Source organism: Asterias rubens, chromosome 13, assembly GCF_902459465.1.
Source record: "Asterias rubens chromosome 13, eAstRub1.3, whole genome shotgun sequence".
Classification (NCBI taxonomy): Eukaryota; Metazoa; Echinodermata; class Asteroidea; order Forcipulatida; family Asteriidae; genus Asterias; species Asterias rubens.
This window is the reverse complement of record NC_047074.1, coordinates 12,319,746-12,334,122: the sequence shown is the minus strand read 5'-3', so window position 1 is coordinate 12,334,122 and position 14,377 is coordinate 12,319,746. Positions and strand designations below refer to the sequence as shown.

Here is a 14,377-nt window from a genome sequence, read left to right as displayed (position 1 = left end):
GAGTCTACCAGGTAAAAGACCGCAAGGCTAAAATAATGTAGCGCCACTCATTTTACTCTAAATCACGGACAATTTATACGTCTAAACGTACACCGCTATAACTCTAAGCACAGAATGGCGCAATGTATCATAAGTTTGCGATGAACTTTTACTTTGCGACCACTAACATGTCATCGCAAGATTGTCATCGCTAAATAAAACTTTGCGACGAGTATATTCATCGTTAAGTTTTAGTGAAATCGTCGGCTAAAAATCCATCGCTAAGTTGCGATGGATTTTAGATTTAGCGATCGATTTCGGCGTTTGCGATGACCAAAACGCGTTAGTGAAATCGGCCCCAGGGCCCCAACTTCAAAGAGCTGCTAATCAAAAACAAAGTTTTGCTTACCAGATTAGGTAATCAGCCAAAATTACCATGAAACATGTACAATTTGTGACTGGAATCCTGCTTGTTTCTGCTGAACAGAAAATTGTTATAAGCAATAATTTCTGCTCTAAAAGCAGCTCTATGCAATTGGGCACAGGCCATCTTAGGCCATGTCCGAATTGGCGGCTAGATTAAGCTAGATTTCCTCGTCATCGTGTAATGAGGTATAGGAAGACCTTAGCAATACACTTAGCAACAGCCATAGCCGTGGCTGTAGACGCCAACTTGGATACCGCCTTTTTTAAAGGCAGTGGACACTATTGGTAACCACTCAAAGTAATTATTAGCATGGAACCTCACTTTATACTATCAACAGCTCTCCTCTGCTAATCACCAAGTATTTATGCTAACATTTATTCTAGTAGGCCTAATTGCCCACAGTGTCCAGTGCCTTTAAAGGCAGTGGACACTATTGGTAATATACTCAAAATAGTTATTAGCATAAAAGCTTTCTTGGTGACGAGTAATGTTGAGAGGTTGATAGTATAAAACATTGTGAGAAACGGCTCCCTCTGAAGTGATGTAGTTTTCGAGAAAGATTTTCCATGAGTTTGATTTTGAGCTCTCAAATTTAGAATTTGAGGTCACGAAGTCAAGCATCTTAAAGCACACAGCAAGGGTGTTTTTTCTATCATTATTATCTCGCAACTTCAACGACCAATTGAGCTCAAGTTTTCACAGGTTTGTTATTTTGTGCATATGTTGAGATACACCAAGCGAGAAGACTGGTCTTTGACAATTAACAATAGTGTCCAGTGTCTTTAAATACAAAGCAAGCAGAATTCTCACCCTTAACATTGTTGGAATCAAGGAATTTCATCATGTATTCCTGCTCTTCTTGGTTCTCAACGCGGAGGAGATGCGCACCATTTCGACGACAGCTCCTCTTGGCCTGCCCCCATGTTAGTCCTTTCTTCGACTGGAAGACCCTGTATTGGCTTTGCTGGGTTCCGATCACTTCATCTCTCGATGGGCCTTTGACGGCTAGAGGCTTTCCTGACTCAGCGGCTGGTCATAGAATAAATAGATATTTTGTTATCGGTTTTGGTTTTATAAGAGATATTAAATTTGGATCGGGGATAAAGAATATTAATTTCGTTTTTTACGCATACACAAAATATCACAGGCATGTTACTCGGGTGGGATTCGAACCCTCAATCCCTGCGATTCTAGAGCAGTGTCTTACCAACTAGACTACCGAGGTTGCCCGGTAGCTAGAGGCAGTTCAAATCCTATGTTTTGGCAGCGGGTACCGCAACGATATAAGAGATGTCAAATTTGGTTTTGATTTTGATGCGACATACAGGGTGAGTTAAAAAGAAGTTTAGATTCAGTCAAGCATGAGCATTGATCCATTGACAGCTTCAAACATGAGTGCTTTCAGTAAAACAGGTATAACTTCTCTTAGAAATTATCAATTTGTTTCTTTCTTTTTCTTCGGTGTTTACTTACGTATTTCCTGACAGATGAACATATGTTTCTTGTTACATTTTTGCTGCAACCATGACGCCTTTCGACGTCTCCTGAAATTTGAGTGAAAAGTAAATACAAATAACTGAAAGCAAGAATTATAGGAAGCAAGACACCCGAGTACTAGAGCCATTGATGCCACGCGAGGTTGAGCTGCACGTTACGCGAGCAAAAACGTGAACATGAACGTGGGAAAATTGTGCCGTTTCTAGGTGGCTTCACCACTTTGGGCTCATTGTATGCTCATGTATGGCGTCTGCATGTACGTACCTGACGTGAAAAGTGGTAACTTCATGTATGCTTAAAACGTGAGATTTTTTACAACAAAATTTGAACAGTCACATTTTTGCTCGCGTAACGTGCAGCCAAACCTCCCTAGTGTCTGTACCCAATCTTACATTTTGAAAGACACAAACTGTGTGTGAAGATAAAAACTAAAAATAATACAATTTATTTCATTTTTTTTCACTGTGAAGAAGATTTTACTTAGCCCTCTGTGGAATCGAGCCTTGCTCATTTCCCAGAAAAAAAATCAAACAAAAATCAAGGGAATTCTTTTTCTGTTGAAAGGTTAATTTCTGATGAAGGGTTATTTTCTGTTAAAGGGTTATTTTTCGCTCAAGATTATTCTTTTTCCGTTAGAAATAAAGACTATTCTTCACCTCATGATAGCACATGATGGGCCGTCAACCTCCTCAGGGAGACCATTGTTGAAAGCTAGCGGGTTCCCGTTGGTACACAACCATGCATTAGTACCCGGGAATAGATGGTTGTATGTCATATCTAGCCAAGGACGACCTGAAATCACAATAATAGTAATAATCAAAGTCTTGTATAGTGCCGGTATCCATGGTGCTTGCTCAAAAAAAAAATGCACTCTGGTCAGCCGTGCTCCAAGTGCACTGCTCGTGATATCTATAAAAAAAAATAGTTATTATGCTCTGTGTTTGTGTTGTCAATTCACATTTTTTGTCCATATCAAAATAATGTCAAAGGCAATGATTAGATCAAATGTGTTTTGAGTACTGATTTGAATGTATCAGTTGTGACAGCTACCCGGACGTAATGTGGAAGACCGTTCCATATCTTCGCTGCTGAAATAAACGCTCTTCCTGCGGACAGTTATGGTGTAGTGACCCGATGAGAAGAAGTGTTGGTTTGTATTTATTTACCACGTGTTTTTGTCCTGATCAAAGAGTTCAGGTACTTCTGTACGACAGGGTCCGGTACGCTTATCAGGTCAGCTCCGCTTTGGGAACAGGACGTGTACGCTTCCACGAACCGAAGACGGCGATTGAAGAACTTATACGTCAGTACGTTTACAGAGAACAACTTGCTTCCAGATGGGGCCTTCTTTTTCTTAGAGTCTGGAGTTGGAAGATACAAAGAGAGAATTAGCATTTAATATGATAACAAGTAGTTCGTAAAATATCGAATGGAAAATTAGAACGAGCTTTCACAAGAAACTGGAAAGAGTGAAAACAATTTTCTTCGAAGTGTCAATCGCCACATGCTTTGAATCTAGAGTGAGGTAATTTTACACATTTTTCGTATTCATACAAAATGTCATTACGGATATGGATTTGTTCAGTTTTGTAAAAACATGATTTGTATGATCGGGAAACTTTTTGACGACCCCTGGGGTCGATTTTCACAAAGATCTAAGATTGATCTTAACTGCAAATCAATCATAGTTGCTAAGTAAAGTGTGATGCCACAGTACAAATCACTATGGCGATACCACCAACCCATCTTACGATGAATCTTAGTGCTTTGTAAGATCAAGCCCTGAGACGAACAGAAAATGACAAAATAGTCTTAAGCTAACTCACCATATTGGCAAATGTAGTTTTTGGTGTCGTCACAGCTTGCCTGATCCCAATGGTAGTTCTCCGAGTCACTGTGGATGAAAATGAACCAAAATTGACATTTAGTTTTAAAAAAAAACAGAGTATTTACAAGTAGGATCTATTGAAGGAACACATTGCCTTGGACCGGTCGAGTTGGTCTTTAAAAAGTGTTTGCTATAAAATGTGTTTGCTATAAAATGCATATGGTTGGAAAGATGTTTTAACAGTAGAACACAATGATCCACACAAATATGCCTCGGTTTTCCTTTTACCTCGTCGACTAAAACGGTCGGCCATTATGGCAGTCAAAGTTCAGTATTATTTGTGGAAATGTGTTTGTGGAAATAAATGTGAATTGAATTGAAATTGAGGAGAAAGCCGACAAGGATAGAACTTACTCCAGGAAGCCACAGTCTTTAGCTTCATCGTTGACCGGGGTCTTCCCACTCAGCCAGTCAGCGTATGGCAGAGGTCCGACTGAAGACGCCCATTGGCCTTCAACCTCATCATCTGAGACATCGAACCACCAATCACCTACAAACCCAAAATAAGAAAGCAGGGGTTAAAAAATTCAAAAATTTGAACTCCTTGCCTGGTGCATGTTTCCATCCATCCTTTAATCTAGACAGTTTCAATCAATTCCTACTGCATGTCCCCTGAGTTAATGTGAGGCCAGAGTTGGTTCTTGTGATGGATTAGCCTTGATTGCGCTACATATTTGGCGGCACAGGCTGTATACTCCCCAGGGAGCTGAGATGGTTTAAGGAATGATTTAAGGCCCAGTGACCAGGGGTAATAATGTTGAAGCGCCATGAGCGTCACTGCGTGACGGACCTGAGCGCTATATAAGAAGCCACTATTATGTGCCCAAGAAAAAACTCATGTACATTCGACATTGTATTTTGGCTGGTAACCTTATTCTAGTAAGCCAAATTATTTATGCTTGGCTACTTTCTATGACATGGAAGTCCTAGGCGCGATTTCATAGAGTTGCTTAAAGACACTGGACACTATTGGTAATTGTCATAGACTAGTCTTCACAGTTGGTGTATCTCAACATATGCATAAAATAACAAACCTGTGAAAATTTGAGCTCAATCGGTCATCGAAATTGCGAGATAATAATGAAATAAAAAACGCCCTTGTCACACGAAGTTGTGTGCTTTCAGATGCTTGATTTCGAGACCTCAAATTCTAAATCCGAGGTCTTGAAATCAAAATTCTTTGAAAATTACTTCTTTCTCGAAAACTACATTACTTCAGAGAGAGCCGTTTCTCACAAAGTTTTATACTATCAACCTCTCCCCATTTCTTGTTACCACAAAAGGTTTTATGCTAAAAATTATTTTGAGTAATTACCAATAATGTCCACTGCCTTTTAGAGGAATATCAATTTCCTACTGCATGTCCCCTGAGTTAATGTGCCCAAGGAAAAAAACTCATGTACTTCGACATTGTATTTTGGCTGGTAACCTTATTCTAGTAAGCCAAATTAATTATCCTTGGCTACTTGCTATGACATGGAAGTCCAAGGCTCGATTTCATAGAGTTTCTTAAAGGCAGTGGACACTATTGGTAATTAGGCCTACTAGAATAAATGTTAGCATAAATACTTGGTGATTAGCAGAGGAGAGCTGTTGATAGTATAAAACATTGTGCAAAAAGGCTCCCTCTGAAGTAACATACATGTGTAGTTTTTGAAAAAGAGGTAATTTCTCACTCAACAATTAAAGGCAGTGGACACTATTGGTAATTACTCAAAATAATTTTTAGCATAAAACCTTTCTTGATTACGAGTAATGGGGAGAGGTTGATGGCATAAAACATTGTGAGAAACGGCTCCCTCTGAAGTGCCATAGTTTTCGAGAAAGAAGTAATTTTCCACGAATTTGATTTCGAGACCTCAGATTTAGAACTTGAGGTCTCAAAATCAACTTCGTGTTACAAGGGTGTTTTTTTTCTTTCATAATTATCTCGCAAGTTCGATGACCGATTGAGCTCAAATTTTCACAGGTTTGTTATTTTATGCATATGTTGAGATACACCAACTGTGAAGGCTAGTCTTTGACAATTACCAATAGGGTCCACTGCCTTTAAAAGACTTTAGGCCTCAAGCCCTTTATTAGAGATCTGAAAGCTCACAAATTTGTGCAACAAGAGTGTTTTTTTCTTTCATTATTCTCTCGCAACTTCGATGACCAATTGAGTCAACATTTTCACAGATTTGTTATTTCATGCATATGTGGGATACAAATGTCCATTATTATTATTATTTGGTGCTAATCAAACTTTTGTGTCTTACCGTCAATGTTAGAGTCTTCGATGTTATCCACAACGCTCTCCTGGATTCGAGACGAGAAGATTCTAGCCAGAGACCCTTTGTTGGCTCGGCAGGATTTCTCAGCGTCGGCCCACGATACCTTGTTGTTATGGTAGGAGTAATACATCGTCATGGTAACCTTTTGACTTGCTTCCATGTTCTCCACTGGAAGACAGATGAGAAAGGGAAAGTAAACAATTTAAGGACCTTTCATAAATGCTAGGGTTTACAGAGAAATGCTGAAGAGTACTAAGTACAAGTACTAAGTACTAGTATGAAGAACAAGTACTTTGTATGGTGACAAACTTTTATATAAAAAAAGTACTTCCAACTCAGCCACTATACTGCAAAATAAATCCAAACAAAACCAAATTAAAAGTGAAATACAAGTGCTAGGTACAAGTACTAAGTACAAGCGCCGTGTGTGGGAAAAAAATTGCTGAGTACTACAAAGGTACTTACTACTCAGCCTCTACTTCAGCACGAATCCAAACAACCAAATTCAGGTGAAATACAAATGCTCAGTTCAAGTACTAAGTACAAGCACTATGTATGGAGAACAATTTGCTGAACACTAAGTACTAACTTCTCGACCTCAGCTTCAATATAAATTCAATTATAATAGTACTGATGAGTATCAGAAAAGAGCATTGACAACAAATTATCTGTACTCACTACTTACAAGTACTAAGTGATCTGCTGTCGATTTCACAAAGAGTTAGGACTCGCCTTATCTTGAGTTAGGACGAGTAACTCGTCCTATCTTAGGATTAATCGAAAGGTCTGCATGCTACAGTGCAGGGTTGGGACTGGTCCTAAGTCCTAAGATTAGTCGTAAGTTAGGAAGAGTTTTGTGAAATCGATGGCAGGAGAGAACTTAGTACTTAGAACCATCTGCTTAGTACCAAGTACTCAACCTCTGAATCAACATTCATTTACAAAACCCAAAGAAAACGTACCCAATCTTCTGACGCCGAAGAAGAACAACTTAGCTCCTATGGCCTTTTCCCACTGCAGAGGTTGGAATTTGACATACTTGGCCAAGATCGGGTACTGAAGGTTAAAGGTCGACGACAAGTCAATTTTCTTTTCTTCTGGAACCTCAAATACCTGAAATATAATAAAACAAAATAACACAAATAAATTTTAAGGTTTGTACAAAAACACTGCTGCTCGCCTTGTTTCTTGCTTGCCCTTGTTCTCACCATAAACACAACCAGAAATAATAAATTAATAAATTTTGAGAGAAAAGGCCCCACAATGCTCCTCTTTTTAGTCAACTCACATCTTTATTATTCTGAAACCTGTACACCACCCATCCCTTATCCTCCTCCGTCTTATAGAGTATCTGGAACGTCTTCACAAACGCCTCAAAGTTGCCGAGTTTGAGTCCTTGAAGCTTGAGTCGTCTGATCTCCACCGTGTCTCCGAATTCCACCTCCATAAACTGGTCTTTGTTGGCGAGGCGAGTGAGCCAGCCGTTGGCACTGCCAGGCTCGTAGCCTTCGGAGGATTCCGGTGCGCTGTATTTAGTGATGTACTCATTTAGACTGTACAAAACACCTGGAAATTTGATAACGAAAGATTAATATTTGTCCATAAATTACTCATATTTAATAGATGGAAATTTATACAGAATATTAATTTTAGTTTTTACCCATATACACGAATGTGTGTTTTTAGCACTGTGTACTCAAAACTTACAAACCACAGAAATATTACTCAGAGGGGATTTAATATCAAGTGATCATATTTGAGTGAAAAAAAGAAAAAAATGGTTAGGCTTTGTCAGGAATTTGTGAAAATTTATAAGACCCAAATAGACTTGTTACCAGTATCTTTGTTTTCCACAGTCAACTTGCGAGCCTTATCACGAGACGGTTTTCCGATGACAGTTTTCCTTACACCGATTCGACGGAATCTCAGACCTATAAATAATCAGATAAAAATGTTGCAGTTATTTGATCAAACAAATTGTCAGGAATGTTAGTGAAAAGGATGCGGTGAGTATGAGACCTTGGGCCCAATTTCCTAGAGCTGCTTAACCGGAAAAAAAATTGCTTAACAATATTGTCTGCTAAGCAAAAATGATCAGGATACCAGTCACCAATGGTTCATGTGACATGGTAATTTGGCTGGTAACCTTATTCTGGTGAGCATAATTTGTGCTTAGCTACTTTTTGTGCTTAAGCAGCTCTCTGAAGAAGGGCCCTGAAAATCAGGCAAATCTGTCTTATTCCATTTTATTTCATTTCATTTATATTAGTTCTGTTGTGAAGCCAAGGAATCTCGGAAAAGCGAGTTTAATCACTACACTAGCCAAGAACCCCATAGAGAGAAGACATGTGGGAGGGAAAAACCTACAGAAATATTCCAGGGAAAACCCTCGAGTCAGGGGTAGGAACTGAAAACTCACTCTACATAGTGTCCCCAGTGTGATTTAAGCCAGGGTCTCAGAGGCCAAAGGCGAGTAAACTTTATACACCCTACAGATTTTTGAGGTACATGCATATTTTTTTTTTTGAACTGGGGTCCCAGAGGACGAACGAGAGGAAAATATCGCTACACCAACGCTACTGTTTTTTGAGGTACAAACATTTTTCTAACATAGTGCCCCAGGTGAGATTCGAACCAGGTTCCTAGAGGACAAATACCACTTTGCCAACTGATATTCGAGGTCCATGCACATTTTTTCTTACCTTTTCGCCAGTAACCAAAGAATCTTAATTTGGCTGCGATTAACTCATGCCACTTGATGGGTGTGATCTTGATGTATCGTGCAGTAATCGGAACACCCAGTCTGATCTTGCCAAGTTTAGGTCGTTTTTCACTGTAGGGTACGTCAATGGCCTGTGAATACACAGACAACAGTATTTTTGTCAAGAGTGTACAGCTGTTGATAAAGTTTCTTAAAAAGGCACTGGACAGTATCGGTAAGTACTCAAAATAATTGTTTACATAAAACACTGGTTTATGCTTGCTTTCCCTACAATTTGACAATACTTTAACTGAACTTCTAGTAGACAGGTGCCTTTGAATGGTTTACAGGAAAGTGCGCCCTACAAATTCTGTATTAATGTTATTACTGTTATTGCTATTGTTGCCTACCCCATCGTCCTGGAATGGTTCCAACGTGTAAGGGTACCAGGTTTCTTTATCATCGCTGTATTCCATCCGCAGGACCTCGATCCATCCGCTGCGCTTTCTTGTGACCACCTTGTTGACGTTGACTCCGTAGACTTCCACAGTTCTCCTGAAGTCTGCGATAATGTACTGGTCCCTATCGGCAGTCGTAGCAATCCAACCGTTCTTGCTGTTTGGTTTGAATCCTTTAACCGCGGAGGATGTCTTGTAGGTGACCTTTCTAGATAAGTCTCTCGGTGCTGTTTTAAGAGAAAAGAAAGAAAAGACTACTGAAAAGCTGTCTGAAACAAATGGAATTTCAATCTGTCTTTAAATGGTGATACCCTTCAAGTCTCAGAAGGAGCAACCCTACTGAATTTTCGAGTTTAGCCACCAAAAATCAGAAACTAAATATCCTTTTAATAATAATAACCTTATTTATATTACGCTGTTTACAAAATCGATACAAAGAGCTTAAGAAATACAAAAGCAACGGGAAAAAAAAGAGAGTACAAAACTACATGTTTTAAAAACAATAACAATGCAATTAACAATAATTCAATTGAGCGTAACTTAGGATAGAGGTGGGTTTTTAATTGGAATTTGAAAAAGCTCAGGGTATTGACTAATCAAATGGATTGAGGGAGACGGTTCCAACATTTTAGCCCAGTTGCTGCAAAAGCTTTAGGAGCCTGTTTGGTAATGCAAAATGAACCTTTACTAAGTTTTTCAAAGCAATTATGGTGAAGTGCCTTGCTGACAAAAGTCATGTCCGGGTATCGAACCCACACTCTGTCGCTGACAGCACTCGAGCTTGAGTCCGATGATTTAGATCGCTCGGCCACGACAGAGGCAATAATAATACATCCTTTTTGTTTTCACCAACTCACACCAGTTATCTCCATGTTATTCCTTTTCCAAACAGTGGATCCAAAAGGGTAATGTTTTACGAGAACTCACCTCTGGTTCTTATTCCTTTGAAGGTGAAGCGTCCAGCGATGGCGTTCCTCCACTCGATTGGCTGAATTTTCACTCGCTTTGCCAGGATTGGTGGATTAAACGGGAACGTAGCTTCATCATCAGGATCCTCTACAACATTGTTAAATTCCTGCGACAGAAAAACAAATTTCTTAGAAAAAAAAGCAGGCGTGGACAGGGCCCAATTTCATGGCACTGCTTACAGTAGGGATTACATCAGGAACCCAACATCCAAGACACATCTAAGACACTTTTGAAAGCCCTCTTGTTTTAGCGCTTTTGGAATTTTTTATGTGCTACATGTAGATACAAGATTTTTGGCGACGTCCAGACGCAATGATTCTGACAGAAAAATTACTCTGAAAAATAGTATTTGCTGTTGCAAACTGCTTATCAACTAAAATGACCTATGGTATAAATTGACAAAAATAGTTAGCAGCATGAACTTTTGACCGCAGACTTTAGGAAAGCAGAGGGTCGAAACGTCAGCCATCGATTTCACCAAACTCTTCCTAACTTAGGAATAATCTTAGAAGTTCTTAAGTTCCGTATCCATAGAGGTTGGGACGTGTTGAATCCATCCTAAGTTGGACAAGTTACTCATCCTAACTCAAGGTAGGACTTTTCCTAGCGTTTCGTGAAATTGGCTGCAGGCAACTTATTACTATTTTGTCACAAAACTTACCCTGGTGCCGTCAAGGAGAACATACTGTCTCCACTGACTCTCCGGTTTCCGTTTGTAGAAGATTTTAAACTTGGTGATCCACGCGATGGGCTCCTTGACTCCACGTAGAACCAGCTCGTTCAGTCGCACAAACCGTCTGAAATTAAAGATGGCGTACTGGTTGCGATCGGACACGGTTGGGATCCAACCCGTCTTGGACAGGGGGCCATTGTCAGGGTCTGAGGATGACCCTTCCGCAGTGATTATGGCGCTAAGATCTAGGGGTAAAAAAAAAAATGAAACAATAATACCGCTTCCGCAGAGATTAAGGAGCAATTATCATCCAAGGGTCAAAATAAAAATTCAATTTCAATACAAAGGCAAAATGGCTGACACGTTTTGAAAGAAAACCAGCTAGGCTATTTTTTCAAAATTAATTTGTTTGTCGTTTGAGATAGTATCCTTTTTTTTTAAATTAAATATCAGGAAAGAAAGTGCTAAAAAGTCAAGTTTGAGACTTGATCTGGGGCCAATTTCACAAAGAGCTAAGATTGATCTGAACTGCAAATCAGTCGTAGTTGCTTAGTAAAGTGTGATGTCAAATCACTACGGTGATACTGACAATTTGTCTTACGATGGATTTATCTGCTTTGTGAAATCGACCCCTGGCCACCCTTCAAGTCTAAGAAGGAAAGAGCAACCAGACTGCTCAGGGCCCAATTTCATAGAGCTGCTAAGCACAAAAAATTGCTATTAAAGCGTAAAATTTCTTCCCTGATAAAAACAGGATTACCAACCGAATTTCCACGTGATTTTCAGGATAAGCAAACAACAGCTGAATACCAGTAACAAGCAGTATGCAACAAACAGAAATTTGGTTGGTAATCCTGTTTTTATCAAGGAATAAATTTCATGCTAAGCAGATTTTTGTGCTTAGCAGCTCAGATAACTACCTGGTTCTTGCTCCTCGGCTGGTGGTATGGTTGTAGTGACCGCCGGTGTTGCAGTTTCAATCACTACTCCCTCTGGAATTCTAGGGGGATCCTGTGATGGTTTCTCGGCTGAAAAAAAAACAGATTATATGGAGGATTAAAACACAAAGTTGACATCGATTGTAAATAGCTACTTAAATTATTCTGGTTCTATCCAAATACTTTGGCTGTCGTGGCAGAGCAGTGCAGGGCGGTGGAGTCGAGTTCTGTAATTTACAGAGTATGGGTTTGAATCCTGGCCTGGTCAGTCACGACACTTGTGTCCTTGAGCAAGGCACTTTATCATAGTTACTGCTCTCCACCGAGGAGAACATAGGTACCGGCGAGAGCTGGGGAATAACCTGCAATGGACTTGCATCTTGTCCAGGGGGAATAGAAATATTCTCAGTTGTTCAATGCCAAGGAAACCGAATATAAACACCGGCTTGACAGACTTAGGCCGTATCCAAATTGGTGGCTACAGCAATGAATGTTGCTAAGGGTGTTGCTAAGTAAGGACCATACTTTAACACATGACGACATGGAAATCTAGCCATAGCCGTTGCGGTAGTGGCTAATTTGGACACAGCCTTAAGCCTGGTTAATACTTTTTGCGAAGGCAAATGCGCTGAAATTTGACGTGAACTTGACGTCACAACTCTATTTTTCTGTGCGATATTCGCCAGTCAAATTATACGTCGCGAAATTTGTGACGTCAACATTCACTCCGTATTCGCATAAAGTATGAACCGGGCTTTACTTGGTTCTCAACTTTCTACAATATCAAGAGGAACTTACACAAAACACATATGAAGCCCATTCTTTGGTTACAGTCACCGTACCGCCACGAGTAGTCATCAACATAGCTACGAGAATGTGAAGCATACAAAATATATGCGAGTAAAATGCTGTGATCTTAGAGGAAAGTGTGATTGATTTATGGCCTCATATCACTCTCATTTTCAAAGAGAAAGACTCTGCTAGGGTCGAAACGTCAGGCCATTAACTATTTTTTTCATTTTCTCTGTTTTTTTTTTATCAGATTGTTCTGTACTCTGCACTAAATCATTGTGAGAGGACGCATCACACATAGCAACCGTTTCAATCTTGAAAACAAGATACCCTTTGAGAGAAAAAGGTGCAATAACTTTCTTAGCTAGACAGATAATTCCTGTACCTCATATAAACGCAGTACTTCTCATTAGGTTTTAAGTCCTTCAGTCCACCCTGAGTCCACTTGGCGAAGCCCACGTCAGTGCTGTCTGAGTAGGCAAATTCTCCCTTGGACGACATCAAGTTAGTAGCATCCAACCAGAAATTAGCTGTAATTCACAAAGTAATGAAAATATCATCATGTTAATGCAATTTCCTAAAACAAAAGTTCTGAAAAGAACTGTCCTGCTTTTAAAGGCAGTGGACACTGTTGGTAAATACTCAAAATAATTATTAGCATAAAACCTTAATTGGTAACAAGTAATGGGGAGAAGTTGATAGTAAAAAATAGTGTGAGAAACGACTCCCTCTGAAGTGATGTAGTTTTCGAGAAACAAGTAATTTTTGATGAATTCGATTTAGAACTTCGATCTCGAAATCAAGCATCTGAAAGCACACAACTTCATGTGACAAGGATATTTTTTCTTTCATAGTTATCTCGCAACTTTGACAACCAATTGAGCTCAAATGTTCACAGGTTTGTTATTTTATGCATATTATGTTGAGATACACTAAGTGAGAAGACTGGTCTTTGACAATTTCCAATAGTGTCCAGTGTCTTTTAAACTACTACCTGGGAGGAAGGTAGGAAATCGGCCAGGAATACCACTTTTGCTTTAGTGGATCGAGGGGACTTCTCGTTATTAGCTTCACTACTACGGAGTGAGTTCTTAATTGGTCTCTATTTGCGAGTTAGAGTTGAATAATGTCTGGTACAATGGCTTGCTTGGACAGAAGCTACCACTTAAACTTGAGTTTCTCAGACTATAGAGACAAATGCTTTGTCAAATGGTTCGTGGCAAGCTTTTGTATAGCAACCTCCAGATGAGCAAACCCTAGTAATATTGTGTCATACACATCCATTCAGAATTGTGTATGGGTGTTCACTGTCTATTACACAACTAAGCAGAAGCTTGCCCGAATCATGTGACATAGCAACTGTCACTATACATGTAGGAATATGAATTTGAGTTTTGTAGGAAAAAAAACACAATGTCTACAGATTTACACTAGGTTTACACCGTTTGAAGATAATGATGGTAGAAAGCTTCCCTGAAAAATCTTAATTGCTGAGGTGCTGTAGTTTTTGAGAAATGAGTAAAACAACGTCATTAAAATAATTTTCGTCTCAGTGATCATGAAAAGAAAATTATTTTAGCATGTAAAAACTTATTTTCATGACATTGTTTTACTCATTTCTCAAAAACACCAGCACCTCAGCAACTAATATATTAAGGTACGCTTTCCACTATCATTATCTTCAAACGGTGTAAGTTTAATGTAAATCTGTGGACATTGTGTTTTGAGTTACAAAAAGTACCCAAATCCTTTAAGTGGTAACTTGTTATCATGCAAGCCTGT

General features: G+C 39.3%; 1 protein-coding gene across 1 annotated transcript in view; it reads right to left on the bottom strand.

The window, feature by feature from the left end:
- Positions 1–14,377, bottom strand: part of LOC117298743 — a 33,549-nt gene that overhangs the window by 18,577 nt on the left and 595 nt on the right. Inside the window, exons 3-19 of the mRNA XM_033782062.1 lie at positions 12,981–13,125; positions 12,602–12,669; positions 11,786–11,893; positions 10,854–11,110; positions 10,151–10,298; positions 9,176–9,450; positions 8,767–8,917; positions 7,900–7,995; positions 7,353–7,630; positions 7,027–7,177; positions 6,050–6,232; positions 4,146–4,281; positions 3,730–3,797; positions 3,070–3,264; positions 2,560–2,695; positions 1,880–1,950; positions 1,217–1,435 (exon numbers count right to left, since the gene is read on the bottom strand). Of these exons, the coding sequence (XP_033637953.1) occupies positions 1,217–1,435; positions 1,880–1,950; positions 2,560–2,695; positions 3,070–3,264; positions 3,730–3,797; positions 4,146–4,281; positions 6,050–6,232; positions 7,027–7,177; positions 7,353–7,630; positions 7,900–7,995; positions 8,767–8,917; positions 9,176–9,450; positions 10,151–10,298; positions 10,854–11,110; positions 11,786–11,893; positions 12,602–12,669; positions 12,981–13,125 (2,685 nt within the window). The remainder of the gene's footprint in view (positions 1–1,216; positions 1,436–1,879; positions 1,951–2,559; positions 2,696–3,069; positions 3,265–3,729; positions 3,798–4,145; positions 4,282–6,049; positions 6,233–7,026; positions 7,178–7,352; positions 7,631–7,899; positions 7,996–8,766; positions 8,918–9,175; positions 9,451–10,150; positions 10,299–10,853; positions 11,111–11,785; positions 11,894–12,601; positions 12,670–12,980; positions 13,126–14,377) is intronic.